At 38.5% G+C, this 20813-nt stretch overlaps 1 protein-coding gene across 2 annotated transcripts in view; it reads left to right on the top strand.

Moving 5' to 3' along the window:
• Positions 1-20813, top strand: part of pemt (phosphatidylethanolamine N-methyltransferase) — a 129687-nt gene that overhangs the window by 91082 nt on the left and 17792 nt on the right. For both annotated transcript variants that reach the window (XM_073060759.1, XM_073060758.1), the window contains exon 5: positions 9834-9945. In XM_073060759.1, coding sequence (XP_072916860.1) covers positions 9834-9945 — 112 coding nt within the window. The remainder of the gene's footprint in view (positions 1-9833; positions 9946-20813) is intronic.

The raw sequence follows: 20813 nt of genomic DNA, 5'->3' as shown, positions 1-20813 counted from the left end.
AACCATCTCTAGAATCTTGACACTTCTGTTAATTGAGTGTGTGCTCAAGCATCCCATTGTTTTAACAACCTAGTTTCAGTTTAACTCTAAACGTAGCTGGATAATGAACAACTATTCTGGGAATTAAATAAATTTGAATTCTTTTTGATTATTGCAATTGTTATGACTCCCAAGAAATAACTGCTTGAAGCAGCAACAATTTGTTGTAGTTGAAGAAACCCAGATATTTGCAATTCCTTTTTACTTGATAAAGTGTCACAATAGTCCTAAATTATTTTATTACTATATTTAACCCAGAAAAAGATGTAACATCTTACCATGTGTACTACTCTAATTAATTATTTTAGAAAACAAAAATCTGCACAGCTGTAATCTTGCTGGTACAACTATAGCTACAGGCCAATGCAATTGAAAAGCAGGAACAATTAGATACTGGTTCTATCTGCATCTGAAGACTACATAGCACAATATTGGTCTTGTATAGTTGGCCAAATTGCCCTAAGAAAACCCAGATATTCCCAGAAATTAAATAATTTCATAAAATTGGTTACAATGAAAACAATTATGTGAATTGTGATGCTATTCAGTAAACATTAAGCTCTTTCCACGTTTTCTTTACTCTACACATTTACAAAGGGCATTGTGCATACTATTATTTATGTATTTTTATGGATTTTAAACATATTTAAACATTTTAATTTGTTTCTGATAACCTTATGCTTTATTCAAAAATGTGTTCTCGTGACATGATATGGATAGAATAAAATATGGTAAGTGTAAATGGGTGCTTGACAGTCAATGCAGACTCAGTGGGATGAAGGAACTATTCCTACACTCCATGATACTGTGATCAATATATAATTGCATGGACTAATCTTCTCTGCTTATAACTTAAACATTTTTAAACTGTATCAGATTTCAAGTTCATTTAGTGATTGTTATACAATGAAGACAATGGCAGAACAAAAGCCCCTCATTTAGTTATATTAACATTATTTTCCTGCTATGTTTATATTGAACAATTTTCTTATATAATAGGAATCAGAATCAGGTTTATTATCACTGGCATGTGACGTGAAATTTGTTAACGTAGTAGCAGCAGTTCAATGCAATACATAATATAGAAGAAAAAATCATAATAATAAATAAGTAAATCTTATTCAGTATACTTTATACAGTATACGTATATTGACTAGATTGAAAATCGTGCAAAAAACAGAAATACTATATACTTTTTTTTTAAAAGAGGTGGCGTCCAAGGGTTCAATGTCAATTTAGCAATTGGATGGCAGAAGGGAAGTAGCTGTTCCTGAATTGCTGAGTGTGTGCCTTCAGGCTTCTGATGCCACCTCCTACCTGATGGTAACAGTGAGAAAAGGGCATGCCCTGGGTGCTGGAGGTCCTTAATAATGGATGCTGCCTTTCTGAGACACCACACCTTGAAGATGTCCTGGGTACTTTGTAGGTTAGTACCCAAGATGGAGCTGACTAAATTTATAACCCTCTGCAGCTTCTTTCGGTCCTGTGCAGTAGCCCCTCTGTACCAGACAGTGTCAGAATATTCACCACTGTACATCTATAGAAGTTTTTGAGTGTATTTATTGACATACCAAATCTCTTCAAACTCCTAATGAAGTATAGCTGCTGTCTTGCCTTCTTTATAATTTCATCAATACATTGAGACCTCAGAGATCTTGATGCCCAGGAACTTGAAACTGCTCACTCTCTCCACTACTGATCCCTCTATGAGGATTGGTATATGTTCCTTCGTCTGACCTTTCCGGAAGTCCTCAGTCAGCTCTTTCATCTTACTGATGTTGAGTGCAAGGTTGTTGCTGTGGCACCACTCCACTAGTTAGCATATCTCACTTCTGTATGCCCTCTTGTCACCACCTGAGATTTCTTGGTTGTATGATCAGCAAATTTATAGATGGTATTTGAGCTATGTCTAGCCACATAGTCATGGGTGTAGAGAGAGTAGAGCAGTGGGCTAAGCACACACCCCTGAGATGCACCAGTGTTGATCTTCAGCGAGTAGGAGATGTTAGCACCCATCTGCACAGATCGTGGTCTTCCAGTTAGGAAGTCGAGAATCCAGTTGCAGAGGGAGGTGCAGAGGCCCAGGTTCTGCAACTTCTCAATCTGGATTGTGGGAATGATGGTATTAAATGCTGAGCTATAGTCGATGAGCAGCATCCTGATGTGGGTGTTTGTGTTGTCCAGGTGGTCTAAAGCCATGTGGAGAGCCATTGAGATTGCATCTGCCATTGACCTATTGTGGCGATAGGCAAATTGCAGTGGATCCTGGTCCTTGCTGAGGCAGGAGTTCAGTCTAGTCATGACCAACCTCTCAAAGCATTTCATCACTGTAGATATGAGTGCTACCGGGAGATACTCATTAAGGCAGCTCACGTTATTCTTCTTAGGCACTGGTATAATTGTTGCCATTTTGAAGCAAGTGGGAACTTCCGCCTGTAGCTATGAGAGGTTGAAAACGTCCTTGAATACTCTCGCCAGTTGGTTGGCACAGGTTTTCAGAGTCTTACCAGGTACTCCATCGGCCCTTCCACCTTGCGAGTGTTAACTCTTTTTGAAGACACCCTAACATCGGCCTCTGAGACAGAGATCAATGGGTCATCAGGTGCAGCAGGAATCTTCACAGCTGTCGTTGTATTCCTCCTTTCAAAGAGGGCATTGAAGGCATTGAGTTCATCTGGTAACATCAGTTTGAGTCTGCTTCGCCCAACTTTCACTCAGATCATTGCTGATCAGTGCTTCAGCTACCTTTTATTAATGTTAACTTCATAACCTTAAAGCTCTTATCGTACAAAAAGTATCAATTATTTCAGCATTCTCAGATTTCTTAAAGGAGGGAATCCAAACTTTTATTATCTTTTAAATGGGAAGACTGCTATTAGTTGGTACATCTATCATTTGTAATTATGCTCTCTTCTTCTCGATTCCCTCACCAGAGGAAACTTCTTTCTATGAATCCATTCTGTCAAATGTCTTAAACCTTTTATCCCATGTTCTACACAAAGTACTAAAATCCCAACTTATACAAACTTGTCCTGATGTAAAGGGTCAGATAAATGTTAAAAGTGAAAACTATTGAAAATGGTGTAAAGCAATCTATTACTAAAGATATTCAAGAACAACCAGGATAATAAAAAAAATTATAGTAGTTATTTGAAGACACAGCAATTCTAATTTACATGAAAACATCAAAGAATGAAAATGCCATTGAGTCTCAATCTTCAAATTTCATAGTAGTTTAAAGTGTCGGTGAAAGGTTGAAATACTAAAAAGACAAGAAGTCAACACAAATAGTTTCAAATATAATAAAATATTGTATAACTGTAATGTGCAAGTAATTAAATCCAAACAGAACTGAGCCTTTCTTTAACATTTGTTTAGAATCAAATATCAAAGTACATTTATTATCAAAGTATGTGTACAACCATTATACAACCTTAAGATTCAGCCACAAAACAAAGAAAGCCAAAAGAACCCATTAAAAAAAAAAGACAATCAATGTACACCCAATGTAAGCAAATAGCATTCAAAACAAAAGTGAGTCCTCAGACATGAAGCCTGGAGCAGCCACAGCAGACCACAGCCTCCAGCCTCAGTTCAGCGCAGAGCCGAGTAAATGTCACAGAGCAATGAGCAGAACCAGTCCAACCCTTACCTCTGGTCCCAACACGCTGCCTTTTCAATCTTTCTAGCCCGGCATTTAAATCGTCCAAATATTGGGTTGCTCCATACTCTAGAACCTGTGTCCTGTCGCATCGATACACTCTGGGCCTGGACCCCGCTGCCTTGTTTTGGCCCGTACCCAACTTTTTCAAATCTGCCTGGTGCTTAGGTTAATCTAGCCTCACTCTCAGTTTAGGTGGACAGGCCTCAAATCTACCATCTCTCCACTCGGTCATTGAATTACTGGTTCCATTGTTTTCAGGACACCAGAGACTTCCTCCTGGCTTTAATTTCCCTGAATTGGTTCACCTGAGCTCTGCTTGCTTCCTAAAACCATGAAGTCCTTCCTTCCAAAATGGGACTCTTGCTCCCTGCTGAGCTCAATGTTATGAGTCATTCCCACACAAAACAGCTTCCAGCAATGAACTACTATAATCGCCATGTTTTAAGTTATGTTGTTAAGTCCTACACCAACGATGTAGTTATATCCTCAAAATGTATATACATATGCAATTGTACATGTGAAAACATGTCCCGGAGCATGCAGGAATGCAATTTCACCGACACTACAAAGTTGGAGGTTAGCTTTTATAGACAGATAAACTACTAGCATTTCAGTATTTTCATAAATTGCATGCATTTGAAGCAGTTAGTGGGTAATTGTTATGGTATCTTTAATTTAAGAATATGTAATTGATTTAATTCGATATGCATGTTTCAGTCATCTTTTAAAATAAAATACTCTGTATTTAGCAATTAAAAAGTCACACATATTTATATCCAGATTTTTATTTTGGACTTATTCAACAGTTATCTTGCTGCTTTAGGCATTGTTGCCTGTTCATCTACCGGTTTACTATGACAATGATGAAGCTCAACGACTACTTATAGGCAGCAAACTAAACAAAGAATACAAACTAAATACTTTATTACTAACACTTTTTCTGGTAAATGATCAACGCAAACAGAGAGGCGAGCGAAAGTGAGGCTGAGTTGAGGGTGAAGTATACGGGTGCGAGGCAAAGTTGAGAGATATTCGAAGCAAAGTCGGGGCGAGCAGAGCGGAAGGGTGGCAGATTTGAGGCCCATCCACATGTGGTCAAACTTATATGTTATCAGCTTATTTGCACTTCAGATCAATAGTTACCCCCACCCCTCAAAATCCCAGAAGACCTCAGTAATGACAAAGGTAAAAGGAATGTCAGATGTAGGCTCTAGATTTTCTTTTGTTGGAGATGGTCACTGTTTAAGACGTGTCATGAGTATTAGACATTTGGGATCTGGCTTTGCTGTCATGGTCAGCAATTACTGCCTTTCACTAATTGCAGAGCAGATGGTGGTATGCCTCTTTCCTGAGCCATGGTAGTTGTAAAGAAGGTATTCCCATGGTGTGTTGGGTAGGGACTTCCAGCAGTTCAACCCCATAATGGTGGAGTGCTAGTAAGATATTACTAAGTCAGGACAGTGTGGAATTGGACAGAAACCTGCAGATAATAATGTTCCCAGTATGGCAGGAAAGTCATCGATGAAGAAGCTGAAAATAATTGGCTCTAGGACACTAGCTGCCTATCGTCATGATCTGAGACTGGGATGATTGACCAAGTATCATAAACATCCTTCTTTGTATGAGATAAGATTCCGGTCACCAGAGAAATTCATTTTGTAAATGAAAGTCAGAAAATTCTGATAAAAGTCTTTAACCTGAAATGTAAATGGTTTCTCTTTCCAGAAGCAGCCAAATCTTCAGAGTTTTCCCAGCATTTTCTGTTTTCATTCCAGGGTTCCAGTGTCTACAGATATTTTTTTTCATTTATTTGGAAGTTTATTTTCCTAATTTCCCATAGTTTTACCAAATTATCTTGATTCCAGACTTGGTCTGCTGCTGCCTAAATATCAGGGCAGTCATTTCCAGATTATTTCTAGAATTCAGCTCTTTAAAGCACATTTGCATGAAGCCTATGAAAAGCTTTGGAGCCAAATAGGTTGGCAAAACCCAAAGTGAGCAAGTTTTTGATGAGTAAGCAACACTTCATAGCTGTGTGAATTAAATTGTCTGCCATTTTACTGATGAGTATTATTACGTTGATTGTGTGTTAATTTATAAGACTTTTTAAAGTGTTTACACCTTGCTGGATGGTTTTCTCTATTGTTGCACAGGCACCCACTGTTGTGTCTGTACCAGCACAGATGGACTCAAAGTACAGCTAGCTTTCCAGTGCATTTCTTTAGTAGTGCAGCTAGACTGTTGCCTTATCCCGCGGCCTTTGCTGCAGTACTCTCAGCCATTTTTAGATACCATGTAGGAATTGAACCAAACACATCTTTCCCTTCCACCTCTTCTGCTTTCCGCAGGGATCGCTCCCTACGCGACTCCCTTGTCCATTCGTTCCCCCCCCCCCCCCCCCCCATCTCTTCCCACCAATCTCCCTCCTGGCACTTATCCTTGCAAGCAGAACAAGTTTTACATTTCCTCCCTCACCACCATTCAGGGCCCCAGACAGTCCTTCCAGGTGAGGTGACACTTCACCCTTGAGTCGGCTAATGTGGAATACTGCATCTGGTGCTCCCGGTGTGGCCTTTTATATATTAGTGAGACCCGACGCAGACTGGGAGACCATTACGCTGAACCCCTACGTTCTGTCTGCCAGAGAAAGCAGGATCTCCCAGTGACCACACATTTTAATTTCATGTCCCATTCCCATTCTGATATGTCTATCCATGGCCTCCTCTACTATCAAGATGAAGCCACACTGAGGTTGGAGGAACAACACCTTATATACCAGCTGGGTAGCCTCCAACCTGATGGCATGAACATTCACTTCTCTAACTTCTGTTAACGCCCCTTCTCCCCTTCTTACCCCATCCCTGACATATTTAGTTTGTTTTCCCCCTCCTTTTTTTTCTCTCTTTCTGCCCATCACTCTGCCTGTTCTCCATCTCCCTCTGGTGCTTCCCTCCCCCTTTCTTTCTCCCTATGCCTCCCGTCCCATGATCCTTTCCCTTCTCCAGCTCTGTATCCGTTTTGCCAATCACCTTTCCAGCTCTTAGCTTCACCCCACCCCCTCCGGTCTTCTCCTATCATTTTGCATTTTCCCCTCCCCCTCCTACTTTCAAATCTCTTACTATCTTTCAGTTAGTCCTGACAAAGGGTCTCAGCCCGAAAAGTCGACAGTGCTTCTCCCTATAGATGCTGCCGGGCCTGCTGCGTTACACCAGCATTTTGTGTGTGTTGCTTGAATTTCCAGCATCTGCAGATTTCCCCGTGTTAGGATTTGAATTAGCTGAAGGTTGGCTGCCTGCTGGTTGAGACCTCGGGACAAAGCTGACATGTATCATTCATGATACTCCTGACTGAAGACTTGGCTTTGGCATTTACATTCAAACTCTACCATCAGTAAGGATGGCAATATCATACAAGACAGAAAGTGGCAAGTCAGCAGTATCAATGAAGTACTGTAATAAAACCTGCGTGTTCCTATGACATTCTTACAGTTCAATAAGAGGGCTTGATTTTGGCTCAGGTTAAATGATATGCAGTAAATGATGTCATCCATGTGCATTTTATGTGTCATTTATGCTTTGACATAACTATACCAAAAGCAATACTTGTAATTTTGCAGGCTTATCAAATTGAAGGACCTTATGTTATATTTCTACTGAAGCATTATTGCTGAGCTATGTTTATGATTTTATATATTTTGAGTGTGACTGGGCTAAATAGATGATGACAGATTGGCAGCTGTGTTTGTAATTTTCTACAATCATATGTTACATTGCCCGGAGCTATTGGCCCAAGTTTTCTAATAAACTTTGTTCTTTGTTCACCTATTCCATTTGTTTTTTCCAAGCATCTGCCTGAAACCAAGTCACACTCTGGAATGTACTGTCTGCCATGTGTCCGTTCCAATGCCTACTTCTACTTTTGTACTACTGCCCAACTCCACTCCCCCCCCCCCCTTTACTGCTGAAAGTCTCATTCATGCTTTTGTTACTTTGATTTCCCCCCCCCCCCCCCCAATGGACACTTGCCTGGTCTCAATCATTCTGCCTTCCATAAGCAGGCACTTGTCCAAACCTATACTTCCCAGATTTATGTTAAATTCCATTTACTCATCCCTTTACTAACCTATATTGGCTCAATTTTAATGATTTCCTCCTTGATTTTAAATTCTTAATTCTTCTCCCATTCTTACGATCTCTTTAAACCCTTTAACTCCTCCTGCAATATGGTTGTTGGACGACCCCTACAGTAGGGTTGTCCTCCTTTGGCATGTGTGCTCCCAACTACAAAGGCCTTAAACTCTGGTGTTTCCTCCGTAAACATCTCTACCTCTCTTCTCTTTTCCTTCTCCAGGACATTCATTAAGACCTTTGAAGTTTTTGGCCATCCATGCTTTATCTTCTTAAACGTCCATATGTTAAAATGTGTTTGGTTGTGTTTCTCTAAAGCACCTGTGGGTGGTTTTCTACATTAAAAATGCTACAGAAGTGCAGATGATGGTAATGATTGTTACTAAGAGCCTGATAGGGTACAAAACAAGCTGCCTATTTTTATAAAAATAAAAATCTTCGGATGTTGGAAATCTGAAATAAAGCCAACAAATGTGGAAGTGCTCGGCAAATCAGAGAACATTTGTGGAGAAAGAAAATCACACAGTTGACAATTTAGGCTAATGTCCTTCAAATTCTCGTAAACATTTTCAATATTCATTTCCAATATCTTTCACTACAGTTGCACTGCCTACCATCGTGAATTTTATCCTGCCTCTTTTTGATTGCCCTTTTCTTGAAAGTCCTTTTGTAATATTAATGTATGGTTCTTTAATATAGAACTATTGTCAATAATCATGCTTTTAAATGGAAAACAGCTTTGCAGGAGGCTATGATAAATTATGTTACTTAAGAACAGAGTGGAGAGTAGTTATTTTTTGAAAGGTATGATGTAGACAAATATTACACAGGTATTAACTTGGTTACTATCCTAAAGGGGTTGTGCAACAAATCTGTCCAATATTACTTATGGTTACCTTGGTTTTACGTCGTTGACAGAACTATCACTGGTGAGACTGAGACTCCATCCCTGAGCCAATGAATCTTGTGTCTGACAATGAATTAAAAGGAACACTGCAAAATTAATGAAAGAATCATAATGTCAGATGTATTTAAAATGCAATAAACATAGTAAAAATAATTTGTAAATTAAGTTGTTGTAATAGTGACTGAGATATATTGGTATCTTTTTCTTTACTAGCTCTGAACCAGGGTTTCTTCACTAGCATAGTGGTTAACACAGTGCTTTACAGTACCGGCGATCTGGGTTCAATTCCCGCCACTCCTGTAAGGAGTTTGTATCTTCTCCCTGTGACTACATGGGTTTCCTCCGAGTGCTTTGTTTCTTCCCAAGTCCAAAGACATATCGATTGGTTGGTTAATTGGTTATTGTAAATAGTCCCATAATTAGGCTAGGATTAAAATCAGAGGGTTGCTAACCGGTGTGGCTCAAAGAGCAGGGTGGGCCTGTTCCGCGCATTGTGCCAGTATATAGATCGATAAATATTGACTTGTGTACAACAGGTAAATCTTTCTGTCTGGATACTTGGCCAAAATACCCAATTTTTTGATCTTATGTATGTTTTATATCTATGGAATTTTCATATCAATTGTTTCAGGCCTTGTCAGCTCATTCAAGATTTGCACAGGATTCGTGACATTCGTTCGCTAGTTAAGTGCTCCTGGTATGTGGTCCCTATATTTATGGCTTGTACAACATCACTGAATCGGAGTTTTTGGTCAATTATATTTTTTTTTAGGGCTTGTTGTGCACAAATTGGCTGACATTTTTCCCTTTATTACAATTGTGACTAAACTCCAAAACTATTTATTGGATTATAAAGCATTTTTGAACGTTGACTTTCTACCTTGTATTCATCATTTCATTAATGTGAGTTCTTTCCATTCTAGCCGTTATAAAAATCCTGTGTAATTTTTTTTTTCAACTGGCATATAAAGCCAACTAGGTATTGGCACTTTTATAACATACTGTTTTATGGAGACTGACTCAAATTGAGCTGTGGTGAAAAAGCAAATTGCACTGATTATACGGACTACTTACAATTAGATTATGTTTTCCACAGGAGACTACTTTGGAGTTTTGATGGAGGCCAAGGTGCTGACATTTCCTTTTAATATAATGGAGAACCCTATGTATTGGGGGAGTACACTAAACTACTTGGGCTTGGCTATCATGTAAGTGTATAAATACAAAATCACCATACATCCTCTTTTTCTTGCTATCTGCCTCCCAGTTGATTTCACTTTTTATATTTCTAATATCAACATTATTTTTACTTTGAGAAAGGTTGTGAATGCTGATTTAAGTACATGGAGTTTCTATTTCTCCTCAATTAAACGATAAGTTAACATGAAATAGTTACTGCATATTCCTGAATTACTTTGCTGAAAGAATTACAGGGAGAATGCGGAGCTTTGTGCAGAAGTGTTTGTGGAGGTCAAACGGGGAAGCATTAAGACGTTGGCTGAAGGATAAAATGGCTATTCTTAAACTGAAAACTCATCAGCTAAAGGTAGGTGGTTCACTATGTAGAACAAGTCCCTCTCCAAATCTGCCTGGGTGGAGCAAGAATGCTTTCTTACAACCCTTAAATTTGCCTTCATTTTACCAACACACAACCACTGCACCCTTCCCTTGTACATTTTGATGCTTAGCCGCACAATCACCAGTACCCCTTCCTGAACACAACCTGGATCTGACTGTCACATCCAACATGATTTGACCAATACTAGTGATCACTTCCATTCTCCCATTCTGTTTCAGTTATCTTGTGAAATGCTGAAGTTCATTACCGATGCGAACCTTTTCTGGGAAGTGGTTGCTGTGATGTAGAAATTACTCTGAAAGTTGAAATACACTTACTAAGCTCTCTCTTTCCCCATCTTTCCCTGAAGTCTACCCTAGCAGTATAATCAAATAAGTTAGGAGATTGTTTGTTGCTTTAGACTCCAGTATTTACAATCTGCTAGAAGAATTCAGTGGGTCCAGCAACATCTTTGGGGGAAGGGTATTATCGAAATTTTGGGTTGAATCACTACATTAGGGCAATCCTGAAGCAAAATTTTGACTCAAAACATCCACAGTTCCCTTCCCCCACAGATGCTACTCAATCCACTGAGTTCCTCCAGCAGAGTGTTTGTTATTCAAACAAACTCCTGGATTATCTGTATATGACTATTCTAGAAAAATAGAAAAACATACAACACAATACAGGCCCTTCAGCCCATAATGCTGTGCCAAACATGTACTTATCCAGGAATCTCTTAAAAGACCCTATTGTATCCAAACCTTTGTTGGCCTTAAGATTCTCTGCCCAACATAGAACTAGGATTCTCCATCCAGCTGCTTTCTGGTCAAGTATTCTGTTGATAAACTCCATAGCATTCGCTCAATACTTCTGAAATAAAATAGGAAATCAGTTCATGCAGATCATGGCATTATGCAGAACCATGAAGCAATGTAGGAAAGATTTCTTAATTATATGGAGATTAAGAAAGTAAGGCTTTTTTTCTATAGAATGTTAGAAAACAACATTCAAAATTATAAGTATAAGGATAATCTATTTCCACCAGCTATTGCAACATCAATTAGAGAGGGCCACCTTGTGATAATCACTAAAATACTCAACAGATTTTTAAAGAAAATATAAAACACCTTTTATATAAAGTGCTGGAGTCATAATTTAATACAGTGGAAAAATAAAATTACAGTGGAAAAATATCATGATTTTGCAGTGGGAAATTAAGATGATGTCAGGAGGCTACAAGGGTAAATAGTGCAGATAAGTGAATAGGCCACATTTGAAACATACAGACTGTGGGGACACATGAGAGGGAAGAGGTGAAAACTGTAAAATTATAATGATTGGGTGATTTCACAATGGAAAAATAGATATTTTAAACAAAGATTAGGCTATTTAATGCAGAGAGTTTGCATATCTTTTTGCACAAATTAACAAAGTTAATGGAGAGGGAACAAAAAGGTAGGAAGGTATGCTTCCAGTTCTCTGGGTTATCACTGGCTAATGAAGCTAATGTGGGACCTTAAGATTCTGCCACAGATAGGGCAGGAGTACATGATGGATGGAAGTTTAGGTAGTTTGGGAGAGAGTGCACTCTATCTGCCATCTAAATTGGGGTTTCATGTGCTCCAAACAGAAAAAAAATCAATGGCATCTAATTTTGAGGGGAGAGAGGTCAGAACATCCCATGAGTCTGTGATGGGGAAATGGTTTATGATAGGGAAAGTGTAAAGATAGGCTTTTGATAGCTGACATTCATTTGGTCTGAATGGCCTTTTTTGTGCTATCGCTCTCAATAACACTGCGATGTTATGCTTTCCTGAGAGACTCAGAAGCCTTCAGTTTCTTACTATGTCTATCTGGTAATCTTCAGCTCTAACAGGAATCAGCATCAGGTGTAATATCACTGGCATATGTTATTGAAATTTGTTGTTTTATAGCAGCAACACAATTTAAAAAAACGATAAGAAATAGATATAAAAAATAAATAAGTAGTGGGTTTCCGGTGACGTCATTGTCGAGAATGGCAGCTTAAGCACTAGCTCCTCCAGAAAAACGCGTATTAAGCCCCATTAACCAGTCAAATATAATATTTTTCAAAAAATATTTGAACTGAGAGGGGGGCAAGAATAGGGAAAAAGAATGGAAATAAAAAAAGCGACACTGCGGAGCCTGCGTCAGAGAGGAGTGCAGCAAGCAGCTCCCCGACCCGACCGCGTGCGAGCAAGGCGGCCGCTGGGCTTCGTTCGGACAAAGCGGCAAATATGTTCGAAATCCTGAAAGAAATAATGGAGGTCCAGAAAGATATAAAGCAGCAGCTCCGTGATATTAAGGCAGAACTCGCCAGCATTAATCAAAAAATAGCGGTGGCAGAGACTCACATTGAGAAGGTGGAAGATCGCATTCAAAACGTGGAATGGATACTGAGCAAGACAATAAAAATCATACATCACCAAGAAGGTAAACTGCTTGATCTGGAGGGAAGATCATGGCGGAAAAATATCAGAATCTACAACGTTCCCAAAGGAGCGGAGGGCCCGTCTATGACGGAGTTTGTCGGAAAGTTACTGCAGGATGCGCTGGATCTTCCCCCGGCTATGAAGCTGGAAATCGAGAGAACACACCGCACGCTAGTCCCAAAACCTACCCAGGATAGAAAGCCACGATCAATTATAATTAAATTCCTTTGGTACAGCACCAAGGCGGAGATTCTACGAAGGGCCTGGGGTAAGAGGAGAGTGTTTTTAGAGGATAAATTAATATATTTCAACCAAGATTACCCCCCCCCCCCACAGTCCTCCAGAAACGCAAAGAATACTCCGAAGTAAAGCAAGTACTAAAGCAAAATAAGATTAGATTTCAAACTCCGTACCCTGCTAAACTTTGAGTGTTTTATGACAACGGGACGCAGTTGTACCAGACAGTGGAAGAGGCAACTACAGACATGAAGGCCAGAGGGTTGTCCGTCAGCATGACCAAAACGAAAGAAAGCCTGGCTGAGGAATTGTCTCGCTCGGCTTGGGAAATAGTGCGAGAATGGAGAAGGCAGGAGACGGGAGGAAGCCGAGAGAAACATATCAGGAAGAGACCGGGAGTTTCCCAAAGACAGTCCTCACCCCCTTCAGAAGAGCCATAAGGTTTGGCTATCTTTAAAAATGCTGAGAAGCTAAACAGAAGCAAAAGTACACGGTGATATACCTATCTCGAGAAATACTTATTATAATGTGGATTTTATACTACTTAGTTGTTATTCTTTATTCGCTCACTTACTCCTTTTTCCCCACCAAAATGAGAATACATATATATATGTATATGTGTGCATATATGTGTATGTGTGTAATGTGTGTGTGTATGTGTATGCATATATGTATATTTGTGTGTGTGTGTATATATATATACACATACACACACACATATATATGTGTGTGTATGTATATATAGGAGGGTACACAGGGAAATCTTTTCTGTGTAATGGATTTGTTCACTGACTTTTATGAATACTGCAATGGGGGCCCTCAACTCACAAATTGGAGGGGTTATCCCCCACAGCTAGACATTTCCTCTAGCTCAATGGAGAGTCATTTACTAGAGACCTCAACCTTGGAATCACACATTCGTTGCCATTTTTGTTATTTGAGTTTCTTGGTTCTTATTTGTTCAGGGAATAGATCGATTAAGTTTTATTCTAATTTCAATGATACATTGACAGATAAATACAGATGGCTAAGGACAAGGTAAAATTCATTTCTTTTAATGTAAATGGGCTATTAAATCCAATCAAACGAAAGAGAATTTTATCCAAAATGAAAAAAGAACAAGCCAATGTAGTATATTTACAGGAAACTCATTTAAGTGATAATGAGCATAAAAAACTAAAGAAAATGGACTTCACTAATCTGTTTTTCTCCTTATATAAATCAGGACATAGGAGAGGAGTTGCTATTCTTATCTCAAGTAAGCTAAATTTTGAAAAAATATTCAAAATGGGAGATAAAGAAGGCAGATATATTCTGGTAGGGGGGAATACAGACAGCAATTCAGTTACTATTGAATATATATGCACCCCTGGAAGTGATATTGGTTTCTTTCAGAAAATTACTGATATTATGGTAACGGAAACAGAAGGTCTCCTGATATGTGGGGGAGGCTTAAATTTACAATTACAACCAAACTTAGACTCTTCCAATAGAAAAACCTATGAAACACAATCTTTACATAAGAAAGTTAATACACTTTTTGAGGATGTTGGTTTAATTGATATATGGAGGGACCTTTTCCCTGACAGAAGGGATTACACTCATTATTCTGCTCCACATTCTGTATATACAAGAATAGACTATTTCATAACATTTGGAAAAGACAAAGACAAAATAAACACCTGTGGAATTGGGACAATAGATGTAAGTGACCATGCACCTATATATTTATCTGTTGATTTTGACCTACAACCAAAGAATACTATTTGGAAACTAAATTCAAGTCTACTCAATGATCCATACTTTAAGGAACAAATTAAAAAAGAAATTGGTCTCTACTTAGAATTTAATGATAATGGAGAGGTTTCACCTCCCATTTTATGGGATACTCTGAAGGCGGCCTTAAGAGTGAAAATTATAGCGATGTCTTCATACAAGAAAAAAATAAGGAATAAAACATTAGAGGAATTACAAAATAGACTGAAGGAACTAGAGAAAAAAACACAAATTGAATTTGGCACAGGATACATTAGGGGAAATTAAAAGAATTAGGAATGAAATAAATAATTTGGCTACGCAAGAAATCAGGAAAAATTTAATGTTTCTGAAACAGAGACATTATGAAAGTGGATCGAAATCTATGAAAATACTGGCGTGGAAACTGAAAAAAAAGATAGCAGAATATACAATTCATAGAATTAGGGACCCAAGAACGAAAATGATAAAAAATAAGCTAAGTGAAATTCAAGAAGCTTTTGAAGTGTTTTACAGAACGCTATATTCCAAAGTTCCAGGGGGAAGCATAACCCAAATTGACACCTTCTTGAATTCTCTAGAGTTACCCACTTTAAGCGAAGAACAAAATAGAAGGATGACTAAAGTTGAATTAAAAGCTGCAATTAGTAGGCTTAAATTAAGCAAGACACCAGGATCAGATGGGTATACGGCAGAGTGGTACAAAGAATTTAAAAATGAGTTAATTCCTGTTTTACTCCCCACACTGAACTGGGCTCTAAAAAAGGCACAAATGCCACCCAGTTGGAAGGAAGCGATAATCTCAGCTATACCGAAAGAAGGTAAGGCTAAAATGGAATGCGGGTTATTTAGACCAATATCCATTCTTAATGTAGATTATAGGTTATTTACCTCCATCATGGCCAAACGATTAGAGGAGTTTCTACCCATACTGATACGTAATGATCAGACAGGTTTTATAAGACAACGCCAGACTCGACATTATATGAAGGATACTTCACATTATGGATCATATACAAAAATATAAAATCGAAGCAATAGTGATAAGCGTGGACACTGAAAAAGCATTTGATTCGGTTAATTGGAATTTTCTTTACAGAGTTTTACATAGATTTGGTTTCCAAGACACAATTATTAAAACTATACAGACACTATATGACAATCCTACTGCTAGGATTAAAATCAATGGATATTTATCAAATAGTCTTACCCTAGAAAGGGGCACGAGACAGGGTTGTGCATGGTCACCACTACTCTTCGTGCTATATCTGGAACCATTAGCTCAATACATCAGACAAAATGAAGATATCAGGGGAATTACTATTAAAGGGACAGAGCATAAATTGGCTTGTTATGCGGATGACATTTTGATCTATCTAGGGCAACCGACATACTCTTTACCTAATTTGATGCAATCCTTTGAACAATATGGTCAATTATCAGGATACAAGATCAACATAGATAAAAGCCAATTACTTTCATATTACTATAGTCCACCAAGAGAAATTGAAAGTCGATACCCCTGGGCATGGCACACAGAGTCTTTCAAATATTTGGGCATCATTATGCCAAAAGATTTGGCAAAATTATCAGAATGTAATTATCAGCCTCTATATAAAAAAATTAAGGAACATGTGGCAAGATGGAGCCTGATTCCTTTTTTCAGTCTCAGTTCAAGGATTGAGTCTATTAAAATGAATATACTGCCCAGACTGTTATATCTCTTTCAGACCCTACTAATAGAGATTAATCAAAATCAATTCAATGAATGGAACAAGATGCTATCAAGGTATATTTGGCAGGGTAAAAGGCCTAGAGTTTGTCTCAAAACTTTGCAATTAGCAAAGGAAAAGGGAGGATGGGGCTTGCCTTCTCTTAGAGATTATTATTTTGCAGCACAGTTGAGAGCTGTGATATGTTGGTGCAACCCATCATATGACGCTCAATGGAAAAACATTGAGGAGCGGGTACTTCCCATCCCCATACAAACAATTTTGGCTGATACCAACCTGCAAAGGTACATAAATACTATTGATAACCCATGGGTGAAACTGACTCTTAAAATACGGAAAACCACTATAAAAGAATATAATCTAGAGGGAGATATTGCAATTCTTAAATGGTGTGCATATGACTGATTTTACACCAAATAAATTGGATGCTAGATTTAAAGACTGGACAGCTAAAGGAATAACAGTTCTTTGCAGCATAATGAAAGAAGGAACACTGTTCAGTTTTGAAATGCTTAAAGAGAAACACTTATTAGAAAAACAAGATTTTTATTGGTATTTACAGATGCGACAATATGTTAATAAGACGCTTAAAAATGTAACCAAGGTAAATACATGCTTGATAGAGCTCTTTAGAAAAGCATATAATTCAGATAATGGTAGTAGAATCATTTCAAGCATGTATAAGGGGTTGTCAAATCTTAAAACACATTCGACTTCATACATTAAAACAAAATGGGAGAAGGAAGGAGGGATAATTATATCTGAGGAAGAATGGACAACAATATGGAGGTATCAATGGAAGTGTACCAATTCACAGAAATGGAGGGAGTTTGGATGGAAAAACTTGATAAGATATTTTATTACACCCTCTCAGAAATCCCATTATGATAGTAACCTCCCTGTTTGCTGGAGAAATTGTGGAAATCAAAATGCAAATCATTATCATATTTTTGGGGATTGCCCTGTTATCAAAAACTATTGGAGGGGGATACACAATGCCCTACAAGACATCTTTAAATGTGAAATACCCTTGGAGAGTAAGACCATATATTTTGGATATATACCTCAAGAATGGTTGAAAAGAGATAAATATTTAATGAATATACTGTCGGTGGCTGGTAAAAAGACACTTACTAGGAAATAGTTATCACAGGAGAGCCCAACTTTAAATACATGGATGGAAATTACAATGGACATGTAAAAAATGGAGAAGATAACAGCATCTGTTAACCATAAGCTGGAACAATTTGATTCATACTGGGAAAAATGGTTTAACTACATAATGCCTCATAGGCCTGATTTTATTCTCACAAATCAATGAATCTGTTGTAAAGAAAGATCACTCCCTACTTGTACATAGTTCTTTTGTTTGTTTTTTCTTTCCACTCTTTTCTATAAGTGTATACCTTAGATAAATACTTTGTGGAGATTTGTGATGTATATGATGTATATGTACAATGTTTGAAATACATCTTATGGAAATGTTTGATGAACTTCAATAAAAAAAATTACAAAAAAAGAGAGCAAAGAAAAAGAAGAAAAGAGTAAATAGTGTACGTAGGTTCATTGTTCATTCAGAAATCTGATGGTAGAGGGGAAGAAGCTGTTCCTGAAATGTTGACTGTGCATCTTCAGGCTCCTGTACCACCACCTTGATGGTAGCATTGAGAAGAGGACATATCCTGGGCAATGTGAGTCCTTAATGATGGATGCCACCATTTTGAGGCAGTGCCCTTTGAAGACATCCTCAATGCTGGGGAGACTAATGCCCATGATGGTGCTGGTTGAGTTTACAACTTTCTGCAGCTTTTTCCAAACCTGTGCAGTGGTCCCTCTCTACCAAACAGTTAGGATGTTCTCCTCAGTATATCTGTAGAAATTTCCAAGAGCCTTTGGTTTCCTCAAAGCCCTAATGAAGTATAGCCACTGTCGTGCTTTCTTTGTATGTTAGGCCCAGAATAGATCTTCAGAGATGCTGTCATTCAGGAGCTTGAACCTGCTCACCCTTTTCAATGCTGATCCCTCAATGAGGACTGGTCTGTGTGTTCCTTTGACTTCCACTTCCTGAAGTCCATAATCAATACCTTGGTCTTACTGACCTTGAGTGCGTTTGTTGTTGGTGCACCATTCAACCAGCAGATCTATCTCATTCCTATATGTCTTCTTATCACCATCTGAAATTCTGCCAACAATACTTGTGTCATCAGCAAATTTATAGATGGTAATCAATAAACAGCAGCCTGAGGTAGATATTGTTATTGTCCAGGTGATCCAAGGCCGAGTGGAGAGCCAGTGAGATTGTATCTGCTGTGGAACTTTTGTGGCAAAAGGCAAATTACAGTGGCTCCAAGCCCTTGCTTAGGCAGGAGGTAGATCTGGCCATGACCAACATATTAAAGCATTTAATCATAGAAGATGTTAATGCAACTGGCCTGTGGTCATTGAGACAACTCTCACTACTTTTGGGCACTGGTATGATTGTTGCTGTAGTGAAGCAGGTGGTGATTGCAGCAATCAGAGATTGAAAATGTCCATGCACACCCCCTCCAGTTAGTTGGCACAGATTTTCAGTACCCTGCCAGGTACACCATCAAGGTCTGACACCTTGCAAGTATTCACCCTCTCAAAAGATGTTCTTGTGTCATCCTGTAGCACCATGGTCCTGAAAAATGTTGTCTCGTTTTTCCTGTGTACTGTACCAGCAGTTATGGTCGAAATGACAATAAAAAATGACTTGACTTTACTTGAAGACAGAGATTGCAGGGTCACCAGATGCTGTTGGAATTCGCAAGGTGTAGTTTTATCCTCTCTTTCCAAGCGTGCATAAAAGGCACTGAGCTCATCTTGAAGTGAAGCTTTACAGCCATTCATGATGTTTGTTTTACCTTGTAGGATGAAATGGCCTGCAAACTCTGCCAGAGATGACGTACATCCAATTCTAACTCTAACTCCAATCGGAATTGTTTTCTCACTCTTATAATAGCCTTCTGCAGATTGGAATTATTGTATAGTTCCGGTCTTGAATGCCACAAATTTAGCCCTCGGCAGCCTGTGAATCTCCTAGTTCACCCAGGGATTTTGGTTTAGGTATGTCCACTATATACTCAAAGGTACACACAGGTCTTGATGAAGTCAGTGCCAGTTGTGGCGTATTCATTCAATTTCAAAGATGAATCCCTGAATATTATCCAGAAAAGAGTTTCAGTGTCATGTGAATGCCATGGCCTGCATATTAGAGAATTCAAACAGTCACTTAACAACAATTATTGTCCACTTGTACTCTTGGTTTGATTGTCCCACCTTTTATATGTCAAAATTATTCAATCTATGTTTGTGCACAAATCTCTAAGTAATGAGCAGTGCTCCCAACAATTGCTGAATCTGTTGAATTCTTGTACTCCAATTCTATACATTTTTCTTCCAAAAGTCAGCACAATAAATATGAAAGCAAAATCATTTAGAGCAGGATATTAAATAACCATTGCTCCGATAGACTTTATCAGATACATGATGCTGGTATCTGGAATAAGCAGGATGCTGGAGGAGATTCCTTCAACATCTTGTCTTAGCATATCCATAATTTCTGTCAAATTTCAGACATCTTGAATAGATTGAGACTCCAATCTCGAATAAACTGACCCTCCTGATAAAAGGTCCTGATGAAAGATCTCAGCCCAAGAAGTCAATGGCTCCTCTATAGATGCGGCCAGATTTGCTGAATTTCTCCAGCATTTTGTGTTGTTACTCATGTTACAAGCAAGTATGTGTAAATGAATTTAGGAATCTCCCATCTAAAGCTGATGATGTGAAATAGTGTTCATTGAGCACAGTTGGGAATAAAATATTCCAACTTTCTGACTTATTAGTGTGGAAAATGTTTGTTCCTTGAGAAGGACAAGGAACAAGTTTTAAAGATCGCTCCTATTTTACTGAATTGCCTAGATTTTTGTATTCAGTTTTTACTAAAGTTGTAGCACAGAGTTAAGGGGGGAATTTGTTTCAAAACGATGAAGTTTCAGGAACGGGTAATTGGAATTCTTTTTCTCCTTTTGCCTATTTAATATAGTTTAATGGAATAGCCATGGTTACAGGAAAGGGTGGGCCACACTGAGGTAGTGCAACTCCTTGTATCTTGTGTTATACACTGGAGCTTACTATGCTTTCATCCACAACTGACACATCTGTATTGGGTGTAAGATGCTTTCCACTGGCAGCAAAACAATTTTCATCTGTGACAGTGAGAGGCTATAAGCAGAGGTATTTCAAGAGTTCTTGGACTGAAGGATGTTCAAAGAATAGGAAGGTGGTTTGAAGCCAATTTTTGCATATCAAGGAGT

Source organism: Hemitrygon akajei, chromosome 11, assembly GCF_048418815.1.
Source record: "Hemitrygon akajei chromosome 11, sHemAka1.3, whole genome shotgun sequence".
Classification (NCBI taxonomy): domain Eukaryota; kingdom Metazoa; phylum Chordata; class Chondrichthyes; order Myliobatiformes; family Dasyatidae; genus Hemitrygon; species Hemitrygon akajei.
Note: the sequence above shows the minus strand (reverse complement) of the source record. Positions and strands in the feature narration are given on the sequence as shown.